This window comes from Salmo trutta, chromosome 18 (assembly GCF_901001165.1).
Source record: "Salmo trutta chromosome 18, fSalTru1.1, whole genome shotgun sequence".
In the NCBI taxonomy this organism is placed as follows: domain Eukaryota; kingdom Metazoa; phylum Chordata; class Actinopteri; order Salmoniformes; family Salmonidae; genus Salmo; species Salmo trutta.
In genome coordinates, this window is record NC_042974.1 from 41,504,509 (window position 1) to 41,521,581 (window position 17,073).

Genomic DNA, 17,073 nt, shown 5'->3' on the forward strand with positions numbered 1-17,073 from the left:
TCGATCTCTAGGTGGTGACACTAATGATTTTTCTAGTCATGTTGTTTGAGATCATTTATATGAATACTACTCATAACCTACATTGGCAGCCAGCCAGCAGGCTACACACACACACACACACACACACACACACACACACACACACACACACACACACACACACAAACACACACACACACACACACACACACACACACACACACACACACTTTGACAATATTCATTGACAAAGAAGACACATCAAATGTGAATCATTATGTCCTGCTAATGTAGTCTATAGTCTACATACAACATAATCCATTTCATGTGGAAGTGGAACTGTTAATGACAACGTGCTGCAGCCCTATTTTCTTGAGCGCAGTTGATTTTGGCGGAAGAAGACACGTCCTCTACGGGTGGATGAGTACGCTGGAATGAAAACAAAACGGAGTCGAGCCCGTGGAGGCGGTACTTAGTCTAGCGCCATCAGTAAACTCATTTCAGTAGTAGGCTGTTCAGCCGTTAGTCACTTGGCTGGAAGAAGGGAATACATGACAGAAAAAAACCATCTCTGCCTATTTCTGTTGCAACAGTCGTTGGTTTTATGGGGGAAAAAAATATGCGACCTTCAAAACTTATAAGAACGTGATGGGGAAAGGAATATTTTTTTTTAAAGAATATTGTAACTCGACGTCCATTGGAGGAAACCAGTTACTGTCTTTAGGCTTACTACTAGCTCTGTGTTTTATCAGATGAACGTTAGATTTTCATGGAGCATGTTCTTTATTATTAGCCTACCTGTACAGGTCTAATGTCTTAGTTAAAGACATTTAGCTGTAGGTAGGTAAGCTGCCTTGACGGGCACAGGCTAGATGATATTCAAGGTTTTTCAAAAAAATGTAAGTCCTTCTCAAGGGGGGTAACGTTAAGACATGTTTATCTAGGGTAGCAGATACGTTAATTGTGGATTAATTTTATTTTCAGCAAAACCCGACGTCATTGACTTGTTTTCTTTATCGGCAAAATTTGTGTCTGTTTAATTAAATCAACCACATGAGCGGCGTCTAAATTAAGGACGCGTTCAGAGGGGTGAAAGGCGACGCGGAGAAAATTCCCCGACAAGGAGAAAATACAGTTTAATTCAAATTTTCTGGAATTGTCGCTGTCCAACACAAAGAAATGGAAAGTGAGGTTTTTACGCCATTGTTGGAACAATTTCTGCTCACGCCTTTGGTCGCCTGGGTAAGGCACCCTAATTAACCATTCTATGGGAATTTGAGCATAGCAATTAAGCAGGGTATCCAAAATAAATGCCCTGTTTAACAAGTGATTTGGTTTTGCTGACAGGTTTGGTGTGTATTGTCATATTTTTCAGGTTAAGGCGGCTGGGCATTCATCAGGAAACGATGGCACCAAACTATCGGAATACATTGAATTGTTGGATGGCATTTATTTAAACGAGATCATGCTTGAGATGTAAGTAGTAGCCTGTCTGTCATGTATCGGTGCTCTCGGTCTTTCACATGAATGAATGGCCACGCATGCTTCTGATCCATTGGCCACTATCATCAAGTTTTGCCCTGCACTGTAGGTTACAGTGGATTCGTGACACAAATTCAGGACAAAAAAATGTTAAATGAATTCCACAGACACATTTCGCTAGTGAAATATGTCAGCCATCGATGCAACTAGATTAGGTGGTCTAATCAGAATGAGTTGTAGGTATTTTGAAGCAGACCGTTTCACCTCAAGTTCTGTATTGATGGCGGAGTCTGCAGCAGGTCATCTTCCACTCGAGCAGTCAGTCACTGAAACATGTCAGAATGTGAATTGTCATCTGCAGCCTACGGAAGACTCCCTCTCCTTGGCGCTTGCTCCTCTTGCCTGGTAGAATAATACAGAGGGCGGCTATTCTACCTCACTCACCCAGCCTACCCCCTGAGGAGGAGTAGAAATGAGGAATCCGTCAGTCTCTGCCATGACCACTGACACGCGCTATACAAAAGAAGGCGGTTTCCACCCATGCTTTTGTCTGGGCTAGGTTTGCATTATAAGGTAGCCTATGTCAGTTTTGGTCTATTTATCCTGTATGAGTAGAATGACCCCTAACCAAGTTATTTATTATCGGGCATTATCACTCTAGATTCAAAATCAGAAGGCAGACATCAAATAAATTCATTTTTTTTTATGGCCGAGCACTTTCTTCTCACACTATGAGCTTGTTACTTCTCACACGTTCTATTAACAGGTCTAAGCTCTACTGGCCCAGAGCATCAGTTATCTCACAGTTTCCTGGTACTAGCTGTGCTCATGCTGCCTTGGCAACACCGTAATCAGCTCTCAAATCTTACTAGGTTGCCAATGACTTTGCAAACTCTACTCAGGTCTGTTTTGACAAATTTGGTGTTGTATTCATATCCATTACTCCAGTCATACCGGTAGGCCTCGTTTACAATTGCCAATATAATCAGTCAAAGCCTAATATTTTGAATTGTTGATTCTCATCCCAAGAGCAGTTTTAATGAACTGTAGTTTAGCTGTCCTTGTCTGGCTGGCAGGGTGTTGGGGCTGGCCAGTCACTTCATCCTAGCTCTTTGTGTGTGTGTGTAGTCAGTTTTGGGCAGCTGTTGGCACTCGTCTGCCCAGCAAGACTCCCACACAGAAGGCACATTGTCAAAATCTGTTGTGAAGCACGTCTTTGTCTCACTCTCACAGTTTCATCAAGGTTACATGTTCATCTTGCATTGGCTGGGTTAAGATATTCACTGGTAAATATTTACCTTGTGCTGGATGAAGTTATTATTATTCCCCCATGTTTGCCCTTGGTTTATTTGATTCGGCCATATCAAAACACAGGCTTCCAGTTTATTTAGTGAAGTTGTACAAAAGAGTAGATGTAATGTTAATCATGTCACAGCTCATATGGCTTCAGTTTATTCAACAGGTCATGGCTACCAAGCGTAATGTTGTCTGCAGTGATGCTGAGTTGGAATGCAGAGTGGAGAGCTGCGTTAAGTGATGAAAAGGATGAACTGCCCAGCGGTTTGTAAAGCTGATGGCTTTGCCCAACAATACGCCCTCTCACTGCCCATGTCTGTGTTGAAACTCCTGCAGAGTGCTGTTATTGTGGGCGTAATGGTAGGCATACCTGGTATTGACCTGCCTATGATCAATATAGCCTCGTAAAGGGGTGCTCAGTCTTGTCCATGAGCGGCCATTAGAACGATAAATGGATGTCTGATAGATCAAGCAATCCATTTAAAAACACATGTCTACTAGGCATACAGGCATCATCCTTCTAGCACAGAGCTGTGAAGACATTCAGCTTCGCATGCTTTGAAGTAGAGGGTGTATCATGTACTGCATAAAATGAACATGAAACGAGTTGCAGTGCTTGTTGTACAAATAGTGAGTTTGGCTTTTTAATCTTCTCATGTTGAATACTGTATGTGTGTGGTTCATCATGTGCTGTACACAGATAGGGGCTACAAATGATTTAAGCATCTGTATGTTTATTTTGTAATATCTCTCCAGGGAGGCAGGGAGACTTAAGTTGTCCAGGGAGCCCTGCTGGATTATCTAACGGCTAGTTGGACTCACAGATGGCATGGTGTCACTGTCCTGCCCCTCAGTCACTACTGCCCAGCCAATTAGACCACCTTTCAGCAATATACTGTAGGTCTGTTTTCTTGTGTGGTGCACAGACTGGACAGAAGTGAAATTTCTCTCTTCTCATTGGTCAAAAAACAGTTTTTTTTCTGGTTATACTGGCATACATTAATGGTTCAGGTCCACAGTTGGAATAAGGTGAATTGCTGCATTTTCAATGTCTGGGATGGTTGACCTCAAGGCCAAATTGTAGCACAATTTAGAGCTAAAGCTGTTTTTGAAGCTAGATGTATGTATCAAGGCCAAACTATATCCCCCTCAATTCTGGAAGTGATATTATTAGTGTGCTATTTTCCACTTCAGTGCTCAAAACATCACCACAGTCCATGAAACGCAGATGAATGAAACTAATGAGCATGTGACACACGCGTTAATTCCACCTGAAGCCGTGCAGCAGCTGCAGGGAAACCACATGCTCATTGTTCCTGAGCCCCTCCCTCAACACCTCAGTCAGGACAAAAGCACAGATGAGTGCGGCCCACTTCCAACGCGACATGGCCACTTAACGCAGCGGTGCAGCAGCTTAGAGGAAGCTATCTGTTGAAGGACAACAGTTGAATTGTCTTAATCCATATAGGATTAAAATCTCCAGCAGCTCCCCAATTCACACAGTTTTTTTTTTTTTTTTTTTTTTTTTTTTTTCAACTGGAAATAAACGGGTGATAGGACAGCATCACAACCACCACCTCTGCAACACTGCTGAACCGGACACAACACGTCTCCATGCACGCTCTCTCCCTGTGTTTTCACAGAGCAGCATGCCTCCTGCTTTTGTTTTCTCTCCTGCTTAGGAAGACGGGGTATAGTTTGGATTCTTGCTGGACGGCTGGTGTGTATTTGTTGAATTGCCCTCAGCTAGGTTATTTTTCCTTGGAGATCAAAGGCTTCAGTCATAGGCTACCACTGACAGCCAGCTAGACAGACATCCCACACCATGCTGCTTAACCGTTATCTGCCACAGACCAAACATTGATGACCATCCTCCCTGCATCGCATCTCCCACTCTTCTTGGCCGACATTCCGTTTATCTGCCTGAACCAAGACCTCTCTCCGTGTCTACCTATGGTTGGTGTGAACACAACAGAGCTCGTGGTTCTGTTTTTGAATGGTAATGTAAACAGTGGGCATTTTATTATTATGCCTGATGTCTTGTGCTTCACTCACACGGTCACTAGACTACGGTATTGGAGGATGTTAAACTGGAAAAAAGCCCTGTGAGTCAGACATGCAGGAAGCAGCTGTTGTGACCTCGAAAGGGTACTGCTTTAACAAGGCCATGCAGAGACTCACAGGAATAGGAACGGCTCTATGGAAATGTACATGAATGACACAAAGCTCCATACAGAACCCAACTACCCGTTAAAGCACGAGACCACAAAAATAAGGCCGAGGTACAGAACCTACTGCAGCTGTTCCCTCTCCCTGGATATTATAACATGTGTGCTGTCCTGTAGAGCGAGTATGTTACAGTAGGTTGCCGTGATACCGGTTCTGGCTTTAAGGAGCTCTGAGCTGACAATGGAAACGATTGGGCAACACTATAGCAGCTCCATGACACACACACACTGTCATCCTGCCTGCATAGTTCTGAACACTGCCTCACTACAGTGGGACAACTGTAGTCGTCATCCACATTCCTCTCTGGTGATTCCCCCATCTAGCCCTCCATGTGCCTGGGAAGTAATCACTCCTCACCACTAGTGTGTTTAGACTGAGAGGCTCACTGGCTCTGTCCTCTCCTCGTGCTGGGCAGCCGGCCCCTGCTCAACTCTCTGCCCCCGTTGACTTTGATGCCGCATGTCAGAAGTAGGTTATTTCCCAATGCAACGCAGGAGCGCCCTGGGCAGTATTGTGCTCTGCATTGACTATTGACTTATGTTGACTCCCCATTTTCTGAAGCCTATATGATCATCGTGGTACATTATTTGGGTTTTGTCTACCTCACAAAGGGCCCTATTCAGGCGCCTGCAGTCACTAACACTGGGGGTGATGTAGTCCAATGAGGGAGGAGGAATAGAGAAGGCCTCGGCCTAAAAAAACTGAGCCACGGTGGGATTGGGATTGTGTTTTCAAGGCACATTGAATTGGCTGTGTGTTTCTGGCTCTGATGTATAGAGAAGTTAGTTACTAAATTAGCATCCTCCTTCCCAGCTCCCTCTGTGCAGCCAATGCTCGGCTTGAAAGGATTACAGCTCCCTCCATGCTATTTAATTAGGGGTTAAGATGACCCCCCCCCACACCCCAAGTGCTCCTCTAGAGGGGCTCTGAGTGAGCGGTGGGGTCATGTGGCCAATGCCATTCAAAGTGGACCCTGTCTTTCTGATTTGCTAGACTGAGGTGACAGTGTGTGTGTGTGGGGGGGAGCGTAGCTGATCAAAATGGCTATTAACACATCTGCTTTGTACCCGCTTCCCTTCTCGGGATAGTTGCTTTCATAAAAAATCATGAAGCTGTAATTTTATTTAGCGTAGTTCAATGATAGCTCTCTGGTCTTATGAAGTGCCATTTTATTTTTTCTAGGCCAACTGCTAAGTCTTAACAATACAGGGGGTTTCGGGAAGATGCTGGAAACTCTGTTTATTCTATTTTATCAGTTGCTTGGCAACGGGCCTATTTTTCCATTATGAGTATTATGACCGAGGTGCATTTTATCCCTCACTGAGTGTTCTAATTCCATGGAATCCCAATCTAGAACAGAGTTAACGGTGAGGGGAGAAATTGTGCAAGTTAATTTGAAATTAGCCGTGTTCACATGAGGTTGTGTTAGGCATGAATGCTAAAAGCTTGGATCACAGATGCAGGTATGTACTCACGCATGTATGACTGCACGCACATGCTACACACGTAGTAGATGAGTGCAACGCTGCATGGACGCACCATCAGATTGGCTTCAGTAAGAAATGAGGTCAGAGGAGAGCATCCAGAGACTGAACTCAAGCCATCTGGCCAGTGAAGGAGCCCAGTGGAGGCCTGCGTGTGTTTAATCTCTGAGCTCGTAAACCACGTTGGTCCAAAACCTTTTGGTTGATGATCATCAAAGCACAGCTCTGAACTAACAGACGAGAGGGACTCAGAAATTGGGTCAACCTTGATGGTCTGTGAGGACAGATGAGGTGAAATTCCTCTGCTTTTGTCCTGTCAGTGTTCAAAAATTCAATACCCCTTTTTTTTGAATTTCAGGTAGTTTCATAATGAATTCCTCATAGCGTGTAATGAACGTAGTTTTGAAAACAATGCTAAATGATTTAGAATGCATAATTAATTACTAAACTGTTGATTAATTAAAGGTAGATTGTTGGAATTGCATAGATATTTTTTTACATTTTAGTCATTTAGCAGATGCTCTTATCCAGGGCGACTTACAAGAGCAATCGTGGTTAAGTGCCTTGCTCAAGGGCACATCGGCAGGTTTTTCACCTAGTCGGCTAGGGGAATGTCATGCGCTCCTCATACACTCAGAGCAAGGAAAAGACGTATTGTTCTGAAGTACCACACCCATGCTTAGTATGTCTGGAATGTCTGTTAATGCAGGTTGACACTCCTGATAACAGTTCCGCTCCTAGCCCTGGGGGCAGCGCATCTCAATAGTACTCCTTCACTAAACTAGAATGCACTCCCTCTGTGATTCTCACACCAGGCTCAAGTAATGGTTAAGTGAGTTGTTTTTGCTACAAATTTTCCTGCAACACAGACAAACGTTCCAAAGTTTAGACCAGAGCTCTCCAACCCTGTTCCTGGAGAGCTACCGTCCTGTAGGTTTTCGCTCCAACCGCAATTTAGTGTACCTGATTTTGTTATAATTAGCTGGTTGATCAGCTGAATCAGGTTTGTTACAACTGGGGTTGGATTGAACATCTACAGGAAGGTAGCTCTCCTGGAACAGGGTTGGAGAGCCCTGGTTTAGACCTAGCTCTGTTAGTACTGGGGTCATCAACACAACCATGAGAAATGTCAATGTTCAAACACTGATTTAACACTGTACTGCTAATGCAGCATTTTACTGACTGACAAAGGCAGAAAGACAATTTACAAATGGATTTGTCTATTCTGCTCTTATTCTGATCTATTTTTTTCCCCACAGAAATCCAAAAGCCACTGTTCAAAGAACCAACAAGAAAGTGAACAATGACTCAACACTGCGCATACATAACCTCTCCATTCTGATCCGGCAGATAAAGTCGTACTACCAGGTGAGTGGGCAGTTAACCCTAAAGCTCTAATGGAAAAATGATACAGATTGCATCTGGTGCTGAGGTCTGGTTCATTGTGCTGATCTGTTAAAGCCATTAGCTTCCTTGCTCTTTGGGATCAATGACATTTTCTACCTTGAGGTTTGTCAGCAAGACGTGTTTCAGTGGAGACTGCCTTGTACACACACACATGTGCACAAAATCAAGTTTAAACTAGCCTATAAACAAATACACACACATTGGAAAATAAGTATAAACACACATATTTGAAGATGTCTGTGGCTGGTGTGATGTGGGAAGGGGAACTCCATCCAGATGTCACGGAGGTTCTATAAATGGAAGGGAACTGCATGCAGACATGTCAGACAGTTTTGGAGCTGAAACGCAGCACACTAATGTGGCTCGCCGTCTCACGCTTTGACTAATGAAGATCTGGGATGTATTTTGGCCTCAGTTTTGTGAGCGCTCAGAACAGTATTAAAACGGACACAATATGAGGAGTTACTTCCCCACTATAGTACCTTTAAAAGCTGTCTGCCAGTAGTGTCTCAGTTTCGCTGCTTGGCTGATGCTTTCACTGCATTAGATCATATCAGGTTCTTGCATGTGAGAGTCAATTCAGAGCGTGGTTGATCATTTCCATTCTGCTCAAGTAATGAGACTTCTCATTAACCTGATGGATAGAGGGAGGAAGGGGGGCTGCCTGGTGACAAGATCTGGTATACACGATGACTGCGGATGGAGGGGCTCTGGCCTTAATATAAGGGAAGTTTATCTAGCTGCCAGCACCTCTGTCCACCAACTATTTTTTGCCAACCTCACAGCCGAGAGAGAACCCACTTCATAATTTACATGAAGGACGATAAAGAATTTCAGCCATGATATGTTGGTGTTTCTGCTGAAGGTGCTGATGCTGGGAGAGATAATTGGTCGTCTCAGGGTGTCTTGGCACTCAGAATGATAATCAGGAAATGCACTTGATCCAGCATGCACAACACCAACGGCAGGAATGTGTGGAGCTGACTATGGGGGATTTACCCAGCAGCACAGTCTGTGACACAGCCGTGGGAAATCCTCTCCTCAATCTGGACAGATGTTCTCTCCAGTCGGCCGCCATCGATCTTCCTATAGTCATCTGCAACTGTCAAAGCAGAAACTACGCAGTCACATCCCCATAAGCCCAATGCTCATCAACATACCATATTGTAGAGTAGGATGATGACCAGGTCTCTGGACACTGCTATTACATGCTTGGCTAAGAGACCTTCCTGGAACATCCAATTAAACATCCCTTGAACATCTCATTACGCAGGGCTATTGTTTATCGACATTAATGTCATAAGCCTTGAAAGCTCTGCTAGGCCCTCTTAAAATAATCTGTCACAAAGCCAAGAGTTGTCAGACCCTTATTAGCCGCTTGGGTTAAGTAAGAACATCAACTCTCCAAGTGGCCATGTCAAGCTGAAAGCATTAGCCTTAGATGCACAATGAATGTGGTGTGCTTCTAGGGTGGGTGTCATCAATCTTTTCCTAGCATTCCCTGCCTTTGTGCTAACCTCATGTTTTATATATTGTCAATCCAGTGAAGCCCCCACTGTTTGTAGCAAGTTTCTCAATTGTTGTTGTGGCTTTACCACCCACAATCAACTACTCCATTAACTGGAAACGCCATGTTATTTTCCTTTCATGTGGACAGCAGTGTTTCTTGTGGTGTTTTTGAGTTGACCTGAGTAGTACGTTTTGACTTGTTTGAAATCCACTTGATTACCACATTCATCAAGGGTTGAGATTTGATGGAGGGCTGGCCTTTGGTGTGAATGACAACTACTTGACTGAGATCAGTGGACCAGCTGCCAGCAAACACTGCTTGGCTTTTTTTTTTTTACTTTTCTTTTGTGACTTTCAGCAATGATGGGTTTTTTTGGGGACTGACTAGTGAACACAAGTAATTGCTCCACTGAAACAAGAACATCCCAGTCTTATGATATTGGATAATGTGTAGAAATTATTTCAGATTAAAGGTCTGGTCAACAGACCCCTTGATTTTTATTGAGGTCTTGAATTGAAGCATCCTCCAGCACACTACTCCTTATTCCTAGGCTCTGGATTGCCTACTATCCAGCCTTAAGCTGCTATCTCTGCCCTGGCTTAAGGTTCACCCTGGTGCTTCAGTGCTGCTGGTTATAAACCTCTGACTGGCCTGCCTGGCTGATCCTAAACTAGGCTAGTGGAAAACAGGCCAGCGGGCCCCAGTCATTCACCACCCATATCTTAGCGGGGCTGATCAGTCTAGAGAGAGTCACTGATATTGAACAATGTCTTTGCTTTTCTTTGCTGTGGTCCCAGTTGTTCCTGCCTTTTTTAATTCATCCCTTTTTAATCTTGCGTGTTCCAGATGTAAATGTAATCAATTCTCTAGGTTTTTAACTAAGGGAGGTAACATCATACTGAAGTGGCCACGTAGAGACTGCAGGGCTCATTTGGCATATATGGTGGTTATGTTGGCAGCTCTACCATCTAAGTGTAGTTTGGTGGCATTCTTTTGTCTGTGAAGCTTCTGCAGTGTAGCTTCACTCTTGAATCTCGGGAGGAACATTATTAAGCTACTGATCGTGCTGACTCCGCTCAGTCTCCTGCAACTGAACAAATGTAATACTTTAGCAAACTCTCCTCTTCAGAGCTCCGGTGTCAGACGAGATCTCCATTCCTCTGGGACCCACCCCCCTCCATCCATCCTATTAGTGCACCAGTGTCTTGGACACGTGGAAAATGACTTTGTGCAGAGGTTGTTAAAGTGGAGTGGCCTATAGTTCCATAATGTCTTTTATTTATACATACATACATACATACATACATACATACATACATACATACATACATACATACATACATACACAGACAGATTTTAATTTAAAAAATGGTATCGCCTTTTATTTATGCAGTAGGCTATTCATTCTTTGTCATGTTCTTTCAGGATCCTCATTACTCAACTGTACGTAATACCTTCCTTAGCTAGGCATTGGTCATTAGGATCAGGGCCAGAGGTAATCATTGGTGGATGCATCACTCCCAGGTACTTCGCAGTCCACTGAATTCAACTATGAAGCTGTGAGGAGTGCTTCCCAAATACTCAACAGTTCACTGAGTACTACCTGGTGATTTAGAGGCCAGAAGGTGGTTTTGAGATCTAACTTATTAACTTAACTGGAAACTTTCACACTGGAAATGGTCATTTTACATTTTTCCAAACATTTTAAGTGACGATGTGTAGAGGATGATGATGTAGGGATTTATTTTTATTTTTTTATTTTTTTCCTAGTAAGGATATTTAGGCATTTGGGTTTGCCAGTATTGTTGAGATTGGTCCTATGAAGGTTTCTCTTCTTGGTTACTCAATCCAAATGAATGTTAGGCCTATTTATTTGGTGGTCTCTGTTTGGCACGCATGCAGATTTTTCTGGAGCTCTCGCCAGCCAAACAAATTCCATGTGCGTAGTATCACGTCAAGTAAAAAAATAAATGACTTATAGGCCTACACTTTTCAGTACCGATGTGAATTGAAGCGTGGACCTGCTGTGTAACATCGCCCTTTAGCACTGCTTTGCATTGGGGTATGTTCTTAAGGCAGTAGCTCATTTTGTTTTCACTGCATTAAAGGGAACAGCGCTCCATTCACACACAGGGTCTGAGGCTAATGTATCTTTTGACCTCACCCCTACCCCATGCCCATTTTAGAAGCCATTTAAAGATGAGTTGGCACACTCACAGCTCACATCCTCTCTGCTATCATCCAAACGCTAAATAATCCTCCACATATGACACTTTAATGCTGTATGTCTCTATGCTGAGCCCCGGAGTAGTGGAGCTTGTTTTGGAGGCTCCAGGGGACTGAGTTCCTCTCACGGCTGAGGCTTGCTGACCTACACAAAGACTGTCTGTTAGTGGGCCAGAGGGCTGAGATGGCTAGAGCAGAGCCTAGGGTGGATGTTGTTGTTTTTGTCTTGGACTTCATCATGGAAAGATTTAAGTGTGTGTTATTATGGGAACGCTTCAAGCCAGAGGTTCTTTTGCGGTGTTTGAATCATTGGCAATTCACAACATTTATTTCATTTGGGAACTGCGTATGCCTGATCCCCAAGTGATTTCTTTCATGGCCTTTGCATTTGAAACATGAGCAGATCAGTTTATTAGGGCATGTAGGCTACTTGTAGCTTGGGGCTAAACACATCTACTCATGCAATCTCACATGCTAAGCCTAAATGTCCTGTTGATGTCAGAGCTGTGCCGATAGCTGGTACGTGCACATCATCGCCAGCAGTCTTTTGAAGGGTTGTCATTTGTAGGTTTATTTTTTTTATTTGGCAGATGCAGTATAGATTGAGGCCGGAATTCAATTCATAGCGCAGCACGCTGGACAGCTAACAATGCGGCTTTTAATGGCCTTTTCCTCGACGTTCACAGATCACATTCACGGTAAAGGCCGGCATGTCGGCTCGATCAGAAATTAGCGCAGATCTAACGCGGATCAAACCAAGCCTTTATCTAGATTCTGCATTGCTGTGTAGCCAATGCCACCAAAGCTACACTGGAGTAAAGTATAATGGAGAATATCATCATGACTATCTATATAAAAAGAGATTGTGTCAGTGACCTTGCCGTGTTCAGAGAAATTATAATTGGATGAGTACTGCCCCTGTCTTAATATAGCATAATGAGAGGTTATTCATTAATTAAAGCGTATTCCGCAGAAGAGCTTGGCGAGTGTTCTATTAAGCCTCGACCAAGGTTGATAATTGGTGCAGTCACCCCTCTGTGGCCTCCTCATATAAAGAACCCCCCCTCGTTGAGCACCACCAGATCTCTAGCAGGCCTGGAGTCCCAGTTAACAGTAAAACTGCACCTTATAGCTACACCCTTATCCTAATCCGTTGAGAGGCTGGTGAAATTGGCGCTCTCTTGTCCCTTTGCGGCAGACACATTGTGAGCAATATGTTTGGAACATCGAATCGCAATGAAATCACAGGATCGAATCGCAATACGTGTGGAATCTTAATATATACCAGCACCAAAGTATCGTGATAATATTGTATCGTGAGGTCCCTGGCAATTCCCAGCCCTAGTTTCTACACACAGAGAGCGAGAGAGACCCACTTTTGCCTGCTGTATGATTTTGGGTGAAAACTGCCACAACGGGTGCACCCTATAGATTGAAGATAAAATAAAGGGGGATGTCTGCCTGAGGACATCCCTGTGACAGAGTAAGAGATCTGTCACCATGACCTGCTTTAGTACAGAAATACGGCTATTTATTTCGCCAAGGATGACCTGAGATCGGTGCTCTCGCACCTTGAGTTACACCACTGTTTCTATCTATAGTAAGTATTGTCATGACAGTACAGCCACTCCAGCAGATGCACTTCTCCATAGCGACTTACACCGTAGTTGTCTTATTGAGCATGTGGAAAAGAACAGCACATGAAAAGAACAGCAGATGAATTTAGATTAAAGTAGAAAGAAAAGAGCCTGATCTGTAGGAGAGACCGGTCCGTGTTGGTACCTGCCACCAGATGCTAGTCTCTGAGTGGTCGGGCAGGTTCCAGAGCCTACGGGAGGGCAGTGTGGGCCAAGGCTGTCCTAGTGGAGGTGCCTCTATCTTGGTCATTAGCAACAGCAGCAGCCCCAGGGGGCTATATTAAAACCACTCTAACTGATGGCTCTGGAAACAAAGGGAGGACAGGACTAAAGGCTATGTGCTCTCCTCCTTCACGTGTATGAAGTCTGTCGATCTGGCTGGGTCCTTCGGTTTCTCGTTTGGCCTCGCTAACAAGGGTGATTGACAGTCTGACTCGTGGGGGTCCTTTGATCAGTCGGTGGTACTACTGACTGTGACAGCTGGTATGATTACATGGATGTGTTGATGAGATGTTTGTCATGTATCCAAATAAGCACTAAAGCTATGATATTTTGGTATGTGTACAGTAATTTACGGCCAGAGGATTTGATTCTGACCTACATTACAGCAGATCTGATATAACCAAGCACATGAGACCATGTTTTATGCCACTATTCACACAGGGAGGTAGTCTGATATCTTTGCGCTTAACTCATTAAATTAGAGAATAATTTATGTGAAAGTCCCACTTGTGCACGCTTATCTCAGCTCTGAATTGGACCTACAATCCTGTCTAAAGGTTTTCATTGTTCTCCAGCTTTTCTTGAAATCCTCAACAATAGGAGTGCTTTCCTTGTCTGTCACATGTGGTGAGAGACTGGTGTGTTACAGTGAGAAAGAGGAAACCTGATGTGGCGCAGCTCGGTTCCATAGTGCTGCTTTCTGGAGCTGCTCCCGCTCTTTCCTCTCTTTCCTCTTTCCCGCTCTTTCCCCTCTCCCTCTCTTTCCCCTCTCCCGCTCTTTCCTCTCTTTCCTCTTTCCCGCTCTTTCCCCTCTCCCGCTCTTTCCCCTCTCCCGCTCTTTCCCCTCTCCCGCTCTTTCCCCTCTCCCGCTCTTTCCTCTCTTTCCTCTCTCCCGCTCTTTCCTCTCTCCCGCTCTTTCCCCTCTTTCCTCTTTCCCGCTCTTTCCCCTCTCCCGCTCTTTCCCCTCTCCCGCTCTTTCCCCTCTCCCGCTCTTTCCTCTTTCCCGCTCTTTCCCCTCTCCCGCTCTTTCCCCTCTCCCGCTCTTTCCCCTCTCCCGCTCGTTCCTCTCTTTCCTCTCTCCCGCTCTTTCCTCTCTCCCGCTCTTTCCTCTCTCCCGCTCTTTCCCCTCTCCCGCTCTTTCCCCTCTCCCGCTCTTTCCTCTCTCCCGCTCTTTCCTCTCTCCCGCTCTTTCCTCTCTCCCGCTCTTTCCTCTCTCCCGCTCTTTCCTCTCTCCCGCTCTTTCCTCTCTCCCGCTCTTTCCCCTCTCCCGCTCTTTCCTCTCTCCCGCTCTTTCCCCTCTCCCGCTCTTTCCCCTCTCCCGCTCTTTCCCCTCTCCCGCTCTTTCCTCTCTTTCCTCTTTCCCCTCTCCCGCTCTTTCCTCTCTTTCCTCTCTCCCGCTCGTTCCTCTCTCCCGCTCTTTCCCCTCTCCCGCTCTTTCCCCTCTCCCGCTCTTTCCCCTCTCCCGCTCTTTCCTCACTCCCGCTCTTTCCTCACTCCCGCTCTTCCCTCTTCTCCTTCTGCTATCTGACCAGCTTAAGCCTGTCTACATATTCGTAATCACATCACGTTTTGTACCGTAGCAGAGTTAAGTCTGCACTGCCTTTCCCAGAAGTGTGCATGCGTGAGACGCCCAGGGAAGATTCACCAGGCTGGGGAGAATAAACCCCGTCGTTGCTATGGCAGCCCACTGTGTGCAGAACGGTTGAGATTCAAGCATTGAGTTGATAAGCAAGCAAGCCACTATCCACCCCCTCCACAACACACATGCACTCTCACGCTACTGCACACTTGCCCCCGTTTGAGAGGTGCCAGTAGTGGAACCTGGGGAGTTGGGGGTTTTGAGCTGCTTAGACAAACACAGCGGTCTCAGAGCAAACCTCCCCTTTCTCCTTCCCTCCCTTCCTGGGGCTGGGGCTCTATACTGTTGGTGCCCAGCCCCAGTGAGGAAGGGAGGAGGGAGATCTGCATACAGCAGCAGAATACTGTATTAGGGAGAGGCTAGTATATCAGCAAGCATGGTTTGTCAGCAGAGCACACTGTCTCATAAGTATACTCCAGTCTATCAGGATAAAGAACACTGTCTAGTTGGCATACAGTGTCAACAGGATCCACATACTGGCATAATGAGGGTTGTGGTTATTTTGAGCAACTGCATTTTTTAACACCTTGTGATCGCAAAAATGTTCTGTTTTGATGCACTGTGAGAACACGGTTTCGTCTCAGCAATACATAGTACTACAGAACTGAAGGTGTAGCACTTCAGTAACACCTTATCTGATTGTAACGTGACCCAGTCTTGAAGAGCAATGAACTCAGAGCTGATCTATAATTCAGGAGTACACAGTGTGAAGAGGAAGTGTAAACTAATCACAGCATACTGTAACTTTCTCTCTCTCTCCACACTGGCACATCTGCTTAAACTGCTTTACAGATTGACTATTTTCTCAAAATGAATATTAAGTTGCAGATGTGAGAAGTAAAACAAATCAGAAGACAGGCACGTACTGAGTGCTGTTTTTGTTGCCCTCCTGCCTGGCACCATGGAGCGTGCTACTGGATGATGGAGGCTTTTCCATTTCACAGAGGAGCATATATTCCTGCCACCACATGCTCAGTGTTTCCTCTATGTGCATTTAGCAGCAGCTCATCGCAACTGCTAAATTGTGGATGCCACTGCAAAAATAAAGAATAAAAAAAACTGTTGAATTGTAGACAGGTTGGTTGTTTAGTAACAAAACCGACACACACCGGCAAAACAGACAGTGTTTAGATTGTTGACATGTAAACTGTATTTAGTTTCCAAATGTTTTATTGAAAATCGGTGGTTAAAGTAAGGCGGTCCGGTACAGCGTCCCGGCAAAATAAATAGTGGGGTATGCCGTACCGGTAAAACATGAGCCTATCACAATAATGAAAAAAGAGAAAGTCAACTGCAGGCTATTACACCACTATTTACCATCACTGCATGTCTGAGGCATGAAAGATGAGCGAATGGACTTGAAAACGGGTGGTAAGCCTATAGCTTACGCTCCAAAATGCGATGTGTTTCGACGAGAACACTGACATTTTGCCAAGGCAGAGATGAGTGGCCGACGCGGACAGCAGTGGAGCAATTAATTCTGTCGCCAAAATGGCATTACACTTTTTGGTGTTTTGTGTAACAGATGTCTCTTTCCATTCACCACTGTTTGGAGGCTGGAAATATGTTGCGAGTGGATCAACGAGCGCGAGTAGCTTTAGAAAGGAGCCATTTGAAGTGATTTTGACAATCATATAAAAACATGACTGGTTGTGTTTATGCCACATATATGCAGTTAACTTGTTTTTCAACCACTCCACAAATTTCTTGTTAACAAACTAGTGTTTTGGCAAGTCGGTTAGGACATCTACATTGTGCATGACGCAAGTAATTTTCCCAACAATAGATTATTTCACTTATAATTCACTATCACAATTTCAGTGGGTCAGAAGTTTACATACACTAAGTTGACTGTGCTTTTAAACAGCTTGGAAAATTCCAGAAAATTATGCCATGGCTTAACCTCTCTGGGCTAGGACTCAACAGCCAGTGGAATCCCGTGGCGCGATATTCAAATACCTT

The 17,073-nt window shown here is 44.7% G+C and overlaps 1 protein-coding gene across 7 annotated transcripts in view; it reads left to right on the forward strand.

The window, feature by feature from the left end:
* Positions 1–435: 435 nt before the first annotated feature.
* The window catches only part of LOC115153307 (girdin), an 87,525-nt gene continuing 70,887 nt past the window's right edge, over positions 436–17,073 (forward strand). For 6 of the 7 annotated variants that reach the window (XM_029698611.1, XM_029698612.1, XM_029698615.1 and 3 more), the window contains exons 1-3: positions 436–1,221; positions 1,355–1,455; positions 7,730–7,838. In XM_029698611.1, the coding sequence (XP_029554471.1) occupies positions 1,159–1,221; positions 1,355–1,455; positions 7,730–7,838 (273 nt within the window). In that variant the 5' untranslated portion in view covers positions 436–1,158. The remainder of the gene's footprint in view (positions 1,222–1,354; positions 1,456–7,729; positions 7,839–17,073) is intronic. The other variant, XM_029698617.1, reaches the window with a different exon arrangement.